The following is a 15782-nucleotide window of genomic DNA, read 5'->3' as shown; positions in this document are numbered from 1 at the left end:
ATTTGTGCAGTGTGGAGTACATCGTCAGTGTTGTAAGAGGATAAAGTTATTAGCTATTATTAAATTGTTAATCTGAGAACCATAGGTACTTATGCATTGGTACAGTGAATAACAAATCTGATGTGTCAATGAGAAATATCTGGTTATAAAACTAATCAACTCAGACAATTGAAAAAAAATAATGATAGAGGTAAAGAGAATATTGAATAAGATAGTCAAAAAATTCAAGTCACTAAAGTGTCTATGCTTGTCTAGCTACATTTAGTAGACAAATGTTGTATGGCCTCGTTATTAACCTCCAGGTTGTGATGAGGTAAAAACAGTTTAAAATTTAGACCAAAATAATTGATTTAAAAAATATTTGTTACATTGCTAAATGGGATTGTTTTTCAACCTGAGTATCTTGGCCTATATTTTGCAAAACCAGTTGTGACTGAGTCACCAAACTGTAGAAAACAGAAATCAATTTAGCAAAATTTACACTGAAATAGAAAAGCTGTGATGAGTTGTGATTCTTTCTATAAGAACTATTGCATAAATTCTGCAATTTGTTACACTTCTTAGTTTAGTGACTACAACTCACTTGTCAGTTTAACTTACTATTTAGTGCATAGGCAAGTGATGGCTAACTCTGAGGCTGATTGTACATGATGATGATGAACTTACACCATAAAATAACTGGGGTATCATCACTTCCATAAACCTTTAAAGTTGTCTAAGTGACAATCCTAATCTTTGTAGGGAATATAATGTGTGCTTAAACATTGCCTATGTGATTAAACTGAAGTGAAATAATACAAAAATAAAAAATAAATTAAGGTTGCTAAGATGAGTTGCATGGTAACATCTATAAGTGAAGACACTAAAAGTATCACTCTGAGTTAAAAAAAAAAAGTTATATTGTTTAGAAATATTATATGTCTAGCATGTCACTAAAGAGATGCAGTTGGCTATATCGAAAAGTGACTATTACCAAAACAGTTGCTATTATTAGTTTGTCCTTGGTCAATGTCACTTATATATCATGACTATATTCTCATAACAGAAATGTATATATAAAAATGTATTGAAGTGAATTAGAAACAATACTTCAGGAATTAACATGCCTTAAATATTCCTCGGTTGTCTATCCATAACTATTAACGTGTCCTCCTTGCATTCCTCCCTTCCCCCTCCCCAAAAATAAATAAATGCATTTTAACCCCTTAAGGACACATGACATGTGTGACATGGCATGATTCCCTTTTATTCCAGAAGTTTGGTCCTTAAGGGGTTAAAAAATACTGCAAGATTGTACATATATCGTAGTATATATACACTTCTCTGTCTCTCTCTCTCGATATATACACATACACACATATATAAAAGTTGTGTGTGCTTGTGGCCCCTCAGAGGGTGATTGAGAGTGATAATAAGCAGAGCCTGTCTGGGCTTGTGGCCCCTCAGAGGATGAATGAGAGGACTAGAAAAGCAAGTCCTGACCCTGGAGGTCATTGCTGTCTGTGTCGCTCCTCCCTGTGACGAGGCAGTGCCATCAGCAAAGCATATGGTGACCGAGACACATACCCCTTAACCTCTTCACTGCCAGAAGGGCAAAAAATAATAACATACAATGCGGAGCCCGCACCCCGTACAGTGTGGCTATAACTTTCCCAGCAGCGGCCAGTGACAGCCAGAGCTCCATGCAGAGCTCCCATACAGAGCTCCATGCAGAGCAGGCGGTGTGCGCTGTCAGTGCCAGGCGGAGCTCTCCCCGCTCTCAGTGCCCGCTGGCTGGCTGGCTGAGTGTGAGTGTGAGTACCGACCTTTGTCCGGGGCCAGCTCCCCGCTCTTGTACTCATACTCGAACAGGTAGTCGAAGTCGAGCTCGGGTTCCTCCCCGGGGCCGCTCATGTCTGTTGGGGGCGCTGGGTGCTGCCTGCCGGCCGGGGACCTGTTGCTGAAGCTGCCCGCGGTCCCTCCTCCTCCTCCTCCTCCCGCTGTCTGAGCCGAGCTCCCCCCGGGTAATAAAGTGCACTCGGAGCTCCTCCTGTGAGAGTGAGTGACAGGGCCAGCGGCACTCTCTGTGACTGTCTCTGCCCGCGGCCAGCTGTCTCTGGCGGTGTCTCCCCAGCCCCGGTCGCTGTCTCAGGCAGGCCGTCTCTCTCACACTGCACGCATGTCTCGGGATGATCTGAGAGAGCGGCACTTCCCTTATTGTGATGGCTGTCTCTGCCCCCCTCCCTCCCCCCCGCCGCCAGCACACACCGGCCTGTCCCCGGCTGGCAGCTCACTCCCAGGCGGGCAGTCCCCGGGGGCCGGACACTGACCCAGGCTGGGTATAGATTGCTGGCCCTGTGGGTGGCCCTTAGGCAGTGACCCCTGGCCCTCTGTCAGCCCGCTCTCTCTTTCTCTGTGTTGATGTTTCCGGGTTTGTGTAAACACTGAGCTCTGCCTTCCCTGGGATAAAATAAACCTCACACAGCCCGGGGACACTGACACACATAGCCCTGACTGCTGCTCCAAAAACGACAACTCCCATCACGCTGTGCCAACTTGAAGGCTGGCTTCTAAAAGCTGGAGGTCTTCCCGATGACCAACTTCTACACATTCCAGCTGTAACTCAGACCCCCAGGCCTACTAACTACTACTACTACTACTACTACTATTACTCCCATCTGGATGAGCTTAGTGGGAGTTGTGGCCAGAAGTTGTCATTCATTTGTGACAAAGTCTCCCTCCTCCACCTCGTATCCATAAACAGCCGGTAATTGGTTTCTATAGTTGTCAAAAGGTCCCATTAACAACCCAGTGTGAAAGGTTTGTTTGATGACTGTGACAGCCTCCCCCTCCCCCTGTCCCAACTTACACGTCTAACCTTGATACACTGTACTATTAGGGTTTATATTGTGTCTGTTCACTTGTTACATTTATAATGTAGTCTGCGAACCCCAGCAGTATCATTCTGAACAATATAATTAATTTGTAACACTAAGCTTGAGCCCTGCAGTGTCAAGGAGCTGTGGGGAGGGTGTCTCACTGTCTCCACAGCAAGTGTTTGTGTTTAGTTGTAGCACCCACTAGTGCTAATAAACTATTCACACAGCTCCAGAGAGCCAGATGGCATCTGTCAGCCTGGGAAAGTGATCAGTGCAGGTAAAGCAGCCTCAATGCTAGCTAAATTGTATTGAGGACAAACGTCATGAATAAACCTGCACTTCTATGTCCCTAAAACATTGCCTATTGTCAGTACATTAATATTGTTACTATATATATATATATACTTTATTTTATTTTTATGTGTGAGTTTATTTACATTGTCGTTGTTATACAAGAGCTATACAATTGTGACCAATATAAAATTTTGTTTTGTGCAACTAGAATGGGAATAGGCAGTGGATTGTGAATTCAAATGGTTAGACCATACCAACATTCAAATAGTTAAAATTCATTATTTTGAAGGTTTGTGTGTTTCGTTTTTTTTTTCTTTTTTTATATAAAATGGAAAATCAAAAGTAAAGAAGCCCTGGGCTCTGCTTGGCCGACTGGTTTATATACACTGTCACCTAATTAGTAACTATAGCCTATATACATTGTTATCTAACACACTGAATTACAGAGCAACAACCTTAAAGATGTTTTAACTTGTGTCAAGATAATACATTAATGGCTTCATCCCAAACCCATCTGATCTCTATCCCTGAGTAGATGTTTGCTTATTTTAGGGTATTAGAGAGTATTTAAAGAATAGGCCCTGTGTGTGGGTAGCTTCTCCATTATAGATACAGTGAATTACAGACAAGCTAACCAGGCCTGCAGAATGTGTACATACATGGGCAGGCCTTACAGGAATGTGCACGGTAATTTAGATGGCGTTGCATGCCTTGTGTCTAATGTGAGGTGCTGTTTGGATTAATCTCCATAGTGTATCAATGTGAATAGTACAGGCCAGATTTGCTCTGCTATTTTATGACAAGTGAAGTTCTAGCAAGTCATACTTTATAATTCTTTACCCAAATCAGTCTATATGGTATATCACATACACATAGATAAAAAGGGTAGTGATGCTATTTTATTGAAATAATGCTACATATATGTTCAATAAAAATAAATCATAAATCATATTGCACCTGTATTACAGTAGTAGCACAACAATATCAAAATCAGTCTCTTTGTATTACCTATCTATCTATTTATCTGTCTGTCTATCTATCTATCTATCTATCTATCTATCTATCTATCTATCTATCTATCTATATATCTATCTGTATATCTTTCTAGCTATTTATCTATCATCTGTCTGTCTGTCTATCGATCTATTTATCTAAATGTTTAAAATAAAGCACTATTTTATTAATTTATTTATTTTTGTGATACCTCAAATATAGATATCTTGTATTAGCTCATACCGACAGCTTAACTTAGGTGTTGGTACTGCAATGTAATTTAATAAATATGCTTGTCACAAAAGGTCCTCTTCAACCTATTGCTCCTGTGAGTTTTCTTGTAATTGTCCTATTTATAGTTAAATCCCCCTTTTCATAATATTGTAAAGTGCTACGGAATCTGTTGGCACTTTATAAATGGCAATAATAATAATAATAATAATAATAATAATAATAATAATAATAATAATAGAAGGCTCTCACTTCCAGTTTATTTTTTTTGAGATATTTAGTATTAGGAGACCAAATTATGAAAAATATGAAATCTATAAATTAAGAGAAATTGCTGGGTATAATGGGTCAGATTTTTCCACAAATAAATTATTTTTATTACTTTTTTCTTCTTAAAAAATGACCCAGTTTTTGATAACTCTACATGAACAGCTATTGTGTTAGATTTTTTTATTTTTTTTTTACATATTTGATTAATTTGATAACCCATAAGCAGTGCTTAAAAATAATACATTATAATGTTGGGGAAACACTAGATGACTTCTAGAGATTTTAATACACAATTGTGTTTTTAAATCATACTACAATTATTATTGTAATTATTATTATAAAATTATTCACACACATTTATGTACAAGCAGACATGCACAATATGCACATAAAGGTATGATGCATGTGTATTTATAGTGAATGCATACTGTAGTAAATGTGCTAAACATTAATTATATTTATTTGGGTAATTATATAAAACCACTTTCATCATAAAATACATATTCTTATTGGTGTAGGATACATTATTATGAAGCTGAAAAGTGTATCATCATTTTTATCTTTCTTCAAACACTGCTAAAATAATTTTTTTATATTTTTTAAAATTCTAATTTTTTTCTTCCTGTCTTTTTAGTAACTATTGATTTGACCATTTGTCTTAAACTGGTAAGCAAGGCCCTTACAGAATAACCTTAATATTACCTTATCGAGGTATGTCCCAGCATGTGGCCTTCCTGTGTCTTTTAACACTCTTGCTTATTTGATTGTGCTTCCTAAAACTGATTGCCGTATATCAAAATCTATTAATTCTTTTAAATGTTACTGCAAATCTTGGTGTATATTGGCACACTAATATGTTTAACCACAGAAATAGAGACTCGCATGTACAGTATGTTATACAGCAAATAATGCATGCTTTCATTGAGGCTGGCTGCTGCCTTGGCAATATATATTACGTGTGTTTTTATTAACAACGCAGACACTATCAAACACTTGGCACATATGTAACATTGCCCCAATTTAATATTAACCCCCTGAATGCAGTTTAAATAGAAGTAAGGTAAAACATGAATGTGTGTTTAGAACACATTGTTACGTGAATTTTCAGCATTTAGGCCAAAAAAGTAAAAAGCTCATTACTAGGTAGAACATATTTAAAACTCAGGAATTCTGGCCTAAACACTACAAGAAGCTTATGTTGATCATAAATCACAATTTGGAGAAAAACCTAGTTCTGCTTACTTTCTAATATTTGCAAGTTGATTAAATTAATATTTTTCAAAGTTACAAGTATAATACTGATTAATGTATTTAGGTTCCTTTCTAACTGATAAATGTACAATGACAAATCTCAACATGGAAAAATAATTAGATTGTGCATTTCAATCAATTCAGTGGGTATATGGGGGTTAATTATGGGTAAGCTAAACCTTGATCAGACACTAGAGTACCTAAGGTCTAAATTAACATTACACCATACACAAATAATACATGACACTACATTCTAACACAGTGATGGCTATCCTTGCAAATTAATGTGTTTGGAAATATTTCCCATAATGCCCAGATAGCAAAGCATCAGTGGAAATGTGGTTCACAAACATTTGCAGTGCAAAAGTAAGTCATCGGTGATCATTGTGACTGTAATGTCACCTTTCGCTGTAAATAAAATGCACTGTGTATTCACTATTATTTGGCAGAAGATATCAAAGCTAGCATATTTTTTCACTGACTTTATTTTATGTCTAAGACATAAATTTAGACAAGATGAAATCCAACTCAACTATATCACAAATGAGGCAATTATATATCGGATTAACCACTAAGGTGTTTGTGTTCAGATTTAAAATAGTTGATTATTTCGGAATAAATATTTTAAACGTGTCATGTGCTAACTGGTGTAATGACGTCAGAAAATAATGCCCTCTGTCATTATAAAGTGTGCTGACGTCATAAATATCATGCAATCCTAGCCCGCTCTGCACACTGAGTTGTTTCTTTTTTTAATACTGATAATATGATCTACCAGTAATGTGTTTAAAACAATGTATATATATTTACTGAGAATTCCAAAGTCGTTAAAAAAATAATAAACTTCGGTAGCTTTGCCTGTGTCCCTTCTCCAATTATTCCACCTAAAAGAAATCACTATTGCAGCCCATTCCACACAAATGCAGGTCTCAGAATTCACTGACACGTGGACTATGCCAAATTATCGGTTTAAAAAAAATTCTCCTGGAATAGAAAAGGAAGCTAAGAATTCGCCCTGAAACCTATGGCAATCCGTAATTGATCTCAATTCTCAAAGCTATTTAGGATTTCAACCATTTAAACTTCTGCGAATGGTTTTAATTATGGGTGTGCCTAAACAGTGCTAGTTTGTATTTCATCATAATTTAGTCTACTGCCTACTGTAACTGTCCAGTATTACTGCACAAAGACCTGCACTGTGCTAGCTCGACTTAGCTAGTCTTTTATTTATTTTTTTAAGGACATTTTGAAACATGCAGAATTGGTGGCTTGTCTCTGGAACCTTGTCACTAATTAGAACGGCAAAATATATATATATATATAAATCAATGTGGGAATTACTATCTGCTCAGTACACATCTGGCTTTAAGTATACAAGGGAGGAATCACTACCTGTCTTGCACACATCTGGCTGGAAGCAGTGAGCAGATGAGGAGACACCTACAGGGGAGGAATCCAGATAAAATGACAGCTGGCTGGGGGAATACCGGGAAACACCACGAGACATCCCAGCTATTCTCCGTGATCAGGAATCCCCTCTATTGTGTGATTGCAAAATAATATAGCACATCCATAACTCCTGAACGTTCTAATAATACCCAATTGTAAATAGTATCTGAGCTGTATAAAGCAAACTATAACAAGTAAACAATACAGAATCAGGGGAGGGATACAGACTATCCACCAGCTGTAATGTATATTTAATGTATTACACCTGTTCAGAAACAAAGATAATTTAACTCACACCCATAAAATCATCAAAAACACTCCTTTGTAATGTATTGATGAGAAAAGAAACACACACACACAAAGTGATGATATCAACATACAAGTTCACAATATGATCCATTCTGGGACAATACATTCCATTTGTTTCCATGGTGATTGCTCCACTTTCAGAATTTTGGTTTAGATTATTCCTTGGCAAACAAATGGGGGATCATAAAGAGATAGAGAAGGTTTTTAGTTATTTTGATGCTGGTACTCACTCAGTGACCTGGTAAGGATCTTACTGAGTAATAGTTAATACAACTAGATATGTAGATATTTGATATCTGGAATGCATGCTTACGTTGTAATAATCACACAGGTCACCACTTTCGTGGTTCGGTGTGTAATGTGACTTGGAAAATAAAGGCAACTCTTATTGCATAAATGGAAAAGAATCATAATCATTTAAGGTATGATTAAGCAATAAAGTAATAAAAACACTAGTCAATGGCCACCAATTAGAGATATGGGCTATCTACAAATAATGTGTGTAGCAGCCAAGAAGAGTCTGTTATACTTTATACCCAGCTCATACATAACACAGACATGTCAGTGCCATGATGCCAACCTGCAAATTGTACGATTTTCACTCATTATTTCCACAGTATATCCTGCAAGAAAGACAGTTTAATGCCGGAAAGCTGAATGCAACCCAGCGCTCACCCATCTCTCTAAACCACGTACTGCTGTATCTGTGGCAGGTTAACTTTATCAAATCTGTGCACTTCTAAAGTGTCTATAGACCTATGTACACTTATATGGCAGGCGCTAAAATCCACACATAGACACATCCATCCAAGGAGACTGTCAGAACCACACATGGAACGACAGACACGCTATGTGGCACAACTACACACTGTCATATCCATAAACAGTGGCACACCTACACACTATCAGATCAATATACAGTGGCACATCTACACACTATCAGATCAATATACAGTGGCACATCTACACACTATCAGATCAATATACAGTGGCACATCTACACACTATCAAATCAATATACAGTGGCACATCTACACACTATCAGATCAATATACAGTGGCACATCTACACACTATCAGATCAATATACAGTGGCACACCTACACACTATTAGATCCATATACAGTGGCACATCTACACACTATCAGATCAATATACAGTGGCACATCTACACACTATCAGATCAATATACAGTGGCACACCTACACACTATCAGATCAATATACAGTGGCACATCTACACACTATCAGATCAATATACAGTGGCACATCTACACACTATCAGATCAATATACAGTGGCACATCTACACACTATCAGATCAATATACAGTGGCACATCTACACACTATCAGATCCATATACAGTGGCACATCTACACACTATTAGATCCATATACAGTGGCACATCTACACACTATCAGATCAATATACAGTGGCACACCTACACACTATTAGATCCATATACAGTGGCACATCTACACACTATCAGATCAATATACAGTGGCACATCTACACACTATTAGATCCATATACAGTGGCACATCTACACACTATTAGATCAATATACAGTGGCACATCTACACAGTATTAGATACATTTACAGTGGCACATCTACACACTATCGGATCTACATACTGTGGCACATCTACACACTATTACATTCACAAACAGTGGCACATCTACACACTATCAGATCAATATACAGTGGCACATCTACACACTATTAGATCCATATACAGTGGCACATCTACACACTATTAGATCAATATACAGTGGCACATCTACACAGTATTAGATACATTTACAGTGGCACATCTACACACTATCGGATCTACATACTGTGGCACATCTACACACTATTACATTCACAAACAGTGGCACATCTACACACTGTCAGATCCACATACAGTGGCAAGCTGCAAAACACACTGAAGAGATTAACCCATAATTTAGTAAAAACGTTTCATATTGCCCATGCCCAGATCCACACACAGTGCACGTCCACTCAGACTGTGAGATCCACACACTGTGACACATCAACACACAGGCTGTCAGATCTACACAGAGTTTCACAGCCACAGCACGCACACACTGTAACTAAAATCCACACAAAGTGGCTCAGCCACACATTCCGTGTCCTGTCCAGAAATGGCCCTCGCTGACAGCTCCACGCACTCACTCACACTATTCCCAAATGGCTATTGGGTCCGGCAGAGGGCCTGTCACACTGTACCTTCCTCCGCTGCCTTCATGATGAATGGGAAGAAGGGCTGGAAATCCACAGTGTCTCTGAGGCAGGCTGGGAGCAGAGTGGAAGGAGCGGCGGCCGAAACACTGGTGCGTGGCATCCACTCGGTGATCCCGAGCAATTCTGTGCTGGATCTGATTCCACTTGCACTGGGTCTTCTTTCACCTGATGAGGAGTCAGGAGACTGGAGGGGTGTGAGTGTGGAATTAGGCTGAGTGCCTGGAAATGACACAGGATTCTCTGCTTTATCAGGCTACTTCTCTGTGTGTTACTCAGGATTCTCCCAGAACACAGAACGTTCTATCCCTGATACAGTGTATATAGAATATATAGAGTTCTATGTGTGTGGATAGAACTCCTAGCTGACCTGTGACTGGCTGCTGGACGCTGTCTCTGGCATTACAGTTCTGCAGACAGGTGACATCAGCAACTCTATGCACTGGCACATGTGTATAAGTGTGTCAGTGTGTTAAAGTGTGCCTTGTGGAGCCGCATGCACTTATCATGGGGAGTGAATGAGTGAGAAGTTTAGGAAGTGTGTGTATCTGTGTATGTGTGTGTGACTTATTTCTCTCTCTCTAGCTGCTTGTGTTAAGCTGGGAGTTAGTAAAGTCTCAAAGTCTCTCTCTGACGCAGACCTGCTATGTGCCTGCTGCCTTTTTAAAGCTGGAAAACACCCCCTACACACATACACACCACCTTCCCCTCTCCCCTCCCTCTCCCCCTTTCTGCACCTCCCCCCGCCCATAGCAAGTGACGTGAACTGGACTGCTCCTCTCCAGTCTCCGAGTGACTGCATCACACTAAGTGCTGGAGGGTGTCTATGGCCAGAGGATGTGTAAGAGGCTCTGGCTCAACTGAGAGTGGAACTTGTGCTGGTTGATCAGGAGACTTGAATGATCTCCTCAGTGGAAAGCAGTGTTTAGCTGTTATAAGACACCCATGAGGTGACTGTCTAGAAATGGTTAAATTAGTTCTGCTTGTCTACTGACAAGTCAACACACTCAGCAGTCTGTAGCCACCATGTGCTTGTTAGATGAGGCTGAAACATTTCATTGGTATTTGTAATAAGTCAGGAACCCATACTGTATCATATATCCCTTTGTCTTATAAATATATATATATTTAAATATATATATATATATATATATATATATATATATTTATTTATTTATTTATGTAAAGAAGACAGGCATGTTAAAGTCATTATGTAAGTCATAGGCTTCCCCCGCGCTGGAAATTTGGATAAGAAAAGAAGCTGGCAGGCAATGGAAAGGAAAATCCCGTTCTGTTAAATTACTTACAGATTTAGTGGATTTTCTTTCAAGAGCAGAGAATTGTTATTATTGTTTTATATTTTGTAAATATCTGTCTGGTGACACTTACTATGGTAACAAGTAGCTGCATCGTCATCTAAAATCATTTTATATTGTCTGCAAAGGTATGTCCCTTCCTATAACACCCTTACTGCCACAGGGGCCAGCAACACCCGGCTGGCAAGGATAGATTAATACGGTATGCAAAAAACAAAAATCCAGCTTCCCGATAAAATCCCTAGTGAACCAAAGTGTCTGCCTGTGGTTATAAAATTATTTGCACTTCATGAACTTTACAGGAAAGCCCTTTCCTTTTGTTTTTATGGTCTGATTTTTTTCTGCAATCTTTTTTAGCAGAATATTAACCCGAATTTGTTCTAGGTAGAATCTGGCGATATATGTGCATACGATTTTTCATATTAGAAATGTTAACTATTTAAGGTGTTTAGTTGAGCATCACCATTTACATGATATTTACCTTCGTCTGTAGCATGCTACGGCATGATCATAGTTTTTTTCTTATTATTTTTGTAAAAAAAAAAAGCAAATAAAATAGATATTCTGTACTAATAAAAAAGTGTGAAATTAAATATTGTTCACAGATATGAATGATTAGAATGCATTAGCGCATCTTATAAAAAACTTGAGAAGCATACATTAGATCTTTATGCTATTTATAATTATCATTAGAACAGTGTTCTCAATCAGGTTACATTGCAGCTTTGATTCATGAGTTGTTTCTCATAAACAAAAGACAGCTTAGGAAATTAACTGAAGCATTGTAACTGTGTTCTTTGTCTTGCTTATACCGATCTTAACCAAGCTTTTTATTGCACTGGTAACTGTTTTTACCTAAAAAAACTCAAAGGCTTTTTTATTCACTAAAGGTTGAATTGCACTGACTGTACAAATGACGGGTTCAATGAGGGGTGAAGTAGTTGTCTTGTACGAAAGTCTCCAAGACGGTTATTCAGTAAATGGCAGTAGGATGCCATGGCACGTACGGCAATTTACTGATTCGGAGTCTGTTCAAGTTGAACACTGCTTTTAAATAAACACAAACATGTCACATGCCCCTGAATCCAGAAACCGAGACAGGTCAGTTGTTCAACTTGAACAATTAAAGTACAATGACACTGGCATCCCAAATATGAATGTCAATAGAAAATGTCCGGGATTCAGCGGTAAGCAAGCAGTGAAAATGCAAATAAATAAATGTATGAGATCTGTCAGGAAAGTATCCAGCCATGAAATGTGAAAAATTGAGATATTTATTGAAGATGATACAAGAAACATTGTACATAGGACAATTACACCTCAGTCCACTTCAAAGTAGGCACCTTACGATCTCAAAGTTTTCCCAGTGTCTCTTCCATTATTCAAAACACTCTGCATAATCCTTTGTTCGAATAGCCATCAGCTGCCCTGTCATATTTACCTGAAAAATATTTCAACAGATTCTCTACCATCTTTGAAGCATTTGTGCAACACGTTTTTTGTCGCTGTAGTCATTGCATCTTCTGAATAGTGATGTCGCGAACATAACATTTTTGGTTCACGAACGGCGAACGCGAATTTCGGCAAATGTTCGCGAACCGGGCGAACCGCCATAGACTTCAATAGGCAGGCGAATTTTAAAACACACAAGTTGTTTCAAGGGGACTAACACCTGGACTGTGGCATGCAAACTCCGATCTGCAGCTGCATCTTGCAGCCGCTTAGTAGATAACTCCCTAATTCCCACGGTATTAGGGAGTTAGCTACTAAAAGGCTGAAAGACCTAAATTGGTCTTTCAGTCACATTTACTAATACTAAGTAAAGATTACTTAGTATTAGTAAATTCTGCTCCTACTCGCTATACCGCCAGTGGCTGCTCACTCTAAAAAACCCCCACAAAAAAAAAAAAACCTATTGGCTCCCACCCCTGTGCGACGGGTGGGGGCCATAAATCCATAAATTACAATGGGGGAGGGGACCTACTGCCCTCCCCCCAGCCCCCACCCTTGAGCGGTGGGTGGGGGCCATAAAGATAATGAGGGGGGGACCTACTGTCCTCCCCCCCGGCCCGCACCCCTGGGCGGCGGGTGGGAGCCATAAATTACAATGGGGGGGAGGACCTACTTTCCTCCCCCGGCCCCCACCCCTGGGTGGCGGGTGGGGGCCATAAAGATAATGAGGGGGGGGACCTACTGTCCTCCCCCCGGCCCCCACCCCTGGGCGGAGGGTGGGGGCCATAAAGATAATGAGGGGGGGGACCTACTGTCCCCCCCCACCCCCACCCCTGCACGGTGGGTGGGGGCCATAAAAATAATGAGGGGGGTCCTACTATCCTCCCCCCCGCCCCCACCCCTGCGCGGTGGGTGGGGGCCCTAAATACTAAAAAGCGGGGGGACCTAAGGTCCTCCCCCTGGCCCCCACCCATGAGCGGCGGGTGGGGGCCCTCAATACTAAAAAGGGGGGGGACCTAAGGTCCTCTCCCCTGGCCCCCACCCCTAAGCGGCGGGTGGGGGCCCTAAATACTAAAAAGGGGGGCCTAAGGTCCTTCCCCTGGCCCCCACCCCTGAGCGGCGGGTGGGGGCCCTAAATACTAAAAAGGGGGGGACCTAATGTCCTCCCCCCCAGCCCCCACCCCTGAGCGGCGGGTGGGGGCCCTAAATACTAAAAAGGGGGGGGACCTAAGGTCCTCCCCCTGGCCCCCACCCCTGAGCGGCAGGTGGGGGCCCTAAATACTAAAAAGGGGGGGGACCTAATGTCCTCCCCCCCGGCCCCCACCCCTGAGCGACGGGTGGGGACCCTAAAAAAAAATGTCCCCCCCAGGTGACTAGGGGTCCCCAAACCCCTAGTCACCCCCTCCCCCCCCAAAAAAAAATTAACACCCTACCTACCCCCCTCACCCTAAAAATAATGAGGGGGGGACCTTTAACTAAGTACCTGTAAAAAAAAAAAAAAAAAACTTACCATTTGATGTTTTCTTTCTTCTAAAATCTTCTTTTTTCAGCCCCAAAAAAGGCCAAATAAAAAAACATAATAACCGATGCAATTAAAAAAAAAAAAAAAAAATCCATGTTCACCCGGCGAGGGCTCCGCGCAGACTGAGCTCTGCAGGGCGGGGGAAGGCTTATAAAGCCTTGCCCCGCCCTGCAATTAGGCTCAGAGCACTCTGATTGGTGGGTTCAAGCCATCCAATCAGAGTGCTCTGACAGGTAAATGAAGAGACCGCTGCTCAGGGGTGGGGGCAAGGGGGGAGGACATTAGGTCCCCCCCTTTTTAGTATTTAGGGCCCCCACCCGCCGCTCAGGGGTGGGGGCCGGGGGGGGACAGAAGTTCCCCCCTATTGTTTTTTTTAGGGCCCCCACCCACCGCTCAGGGGTGGGGGCCGGGGTGAGGACAGTAGGTGTGTCCCCCCATATCATTGAGTAAACTTTGACAACCCCCCCCCACCCCCACCACCGAGCGACGGGTGGGGGGTTGTCAAAGTTTACTCAATGATATGGAATAGGGGGCGGACGCGAACAAGCGATGTTCGCCAGGAACTATTCGCCAGCGAACTGTTCGGGACATCTCAACTTCTGAATCATTCAAATAGTTTCTGCAGAGGAATGTTTAACCTTAACGCAAAATCTGATGCAGATTGGTTGATCTACTTACCACAACCATACAGTACACATGCCCACTCTACAGCATCTAGCGCCCCCACTGACTAGTACCGTGAAGTCGTCATTGTTCACACATGCGCATTCCAGTCCACTCTCCTTGGCTGCCGGGTTACATCGATGTCGCTCAAACTGTTCTTGTTATATTAACAATGGTTGGACTTTTTCCGGAAAGACCTTGTAAATATAGAGGGAGGGAAAGAGAAAGAGAGAGAGGATACAAAACATTAGACCATGTATTATGGGGAAATGATGCCAATATTTCCCCTAATACACGATTCACTGTTATTTATCCTTGATAGTACATGATATTTTTAGGTTAGAGTGAATGAATTAGGGTAATGTAAGGATTAATGTATTAGGATAGTGGCAACTAAAGTCTCAGACAGCATCTGTTTCAGCTGTTATAATTAAAATCGCTGGAACTCTCACTAACTTTGGGCAGACAAAGACATATTTGTAATGGTCTGCCCGTGTTTTATTCCCCCAGACTTAGATCAGCACATTATTTCCTGTTTATTATGGGCATAATGTTGTCACGACTCCCGGTCCCTCTGCCGGCGTGGCTGCACACAAACTAAGCAGCCAATCCGACAGAGATGTTTCAGACTTACCTTGGCCCTGGCAGGCAGCTGCCCGGTCTCCCTCCGTTCCGTTCCCCAGTGCGTGCGACGTTCTTAGGAACGCCGGCCGCTGCGGTTCTGGCTTTTATAAGAAACTTACCTTCGCCCACATCAATGATGGCGCCAACATGCGTGCGACGTCACGTCATAGACGCGCACGCACGTTTTCGGGTCAGAGGTCAAAGACAGCCAATTACAGCCTTAGGAGGGTTATTTAAACCCAAATTACCTTTTTATCAGTGCCCTGTCGTGGTTTCCACTAGCTGGTTATCCAAGAGTGTGTTCCTG

General features: G+C 41.2%; 1 protein-coding gene across 6 annotated transcripts in view; it reads right to left on the bottom strand.

Moving 5' to 3' along the window:
- NFATC1 (nuclear factor of activated T cells 1) overlaps window positions 1-10540 on the bottom strand; it is a 218595-nt gene extending 208055 nt beyond the window's left edge. For 4 of the 6 annotated variants that reach the window (XM_063451648.1, XM_063451650.1, XM_063451654.1 and 1 more), the window contains exon 1: window positions 9887-10540. In XM_063451648.1, the coding sequence (XP_063307718.1) occupies window positions 9887-10001 (115 nt within the window). In that variant the 5' untranslated portion in view covers window positions 10002-10540. Of the gene's footprint in view, window positions 1-1805; window positions 2206-9886 lie in introns of those variants that run through there. The other 2 variants (XM_063451649.1, XM_063451653.1) reach the window with 1 other exon arrangement.
- Window positions 10541-15782: the final 5242 nt, after the last annotated feature.

The sequence above is a fragment of the Pelobates fuscus genome, chromosome 4 (assembly GCF_036172605.1).
Source record: "Pelobates fuscus isolate aPelFus1 chromosome 4, aPelFus1.pri, whole genome shotgun sequence".
Taxonomy (NCBI): Eukaryota; Metazoa; Chordata; class Amphibia; order Anura; family Pelobatidae; genus Pelobates; species Pelobates fuscus.
The sequence above is the reverse complement of the archived record's forward strand: the minus strand, read 5'-3'. Positions and strand labels throughout refer to the sequence as shown.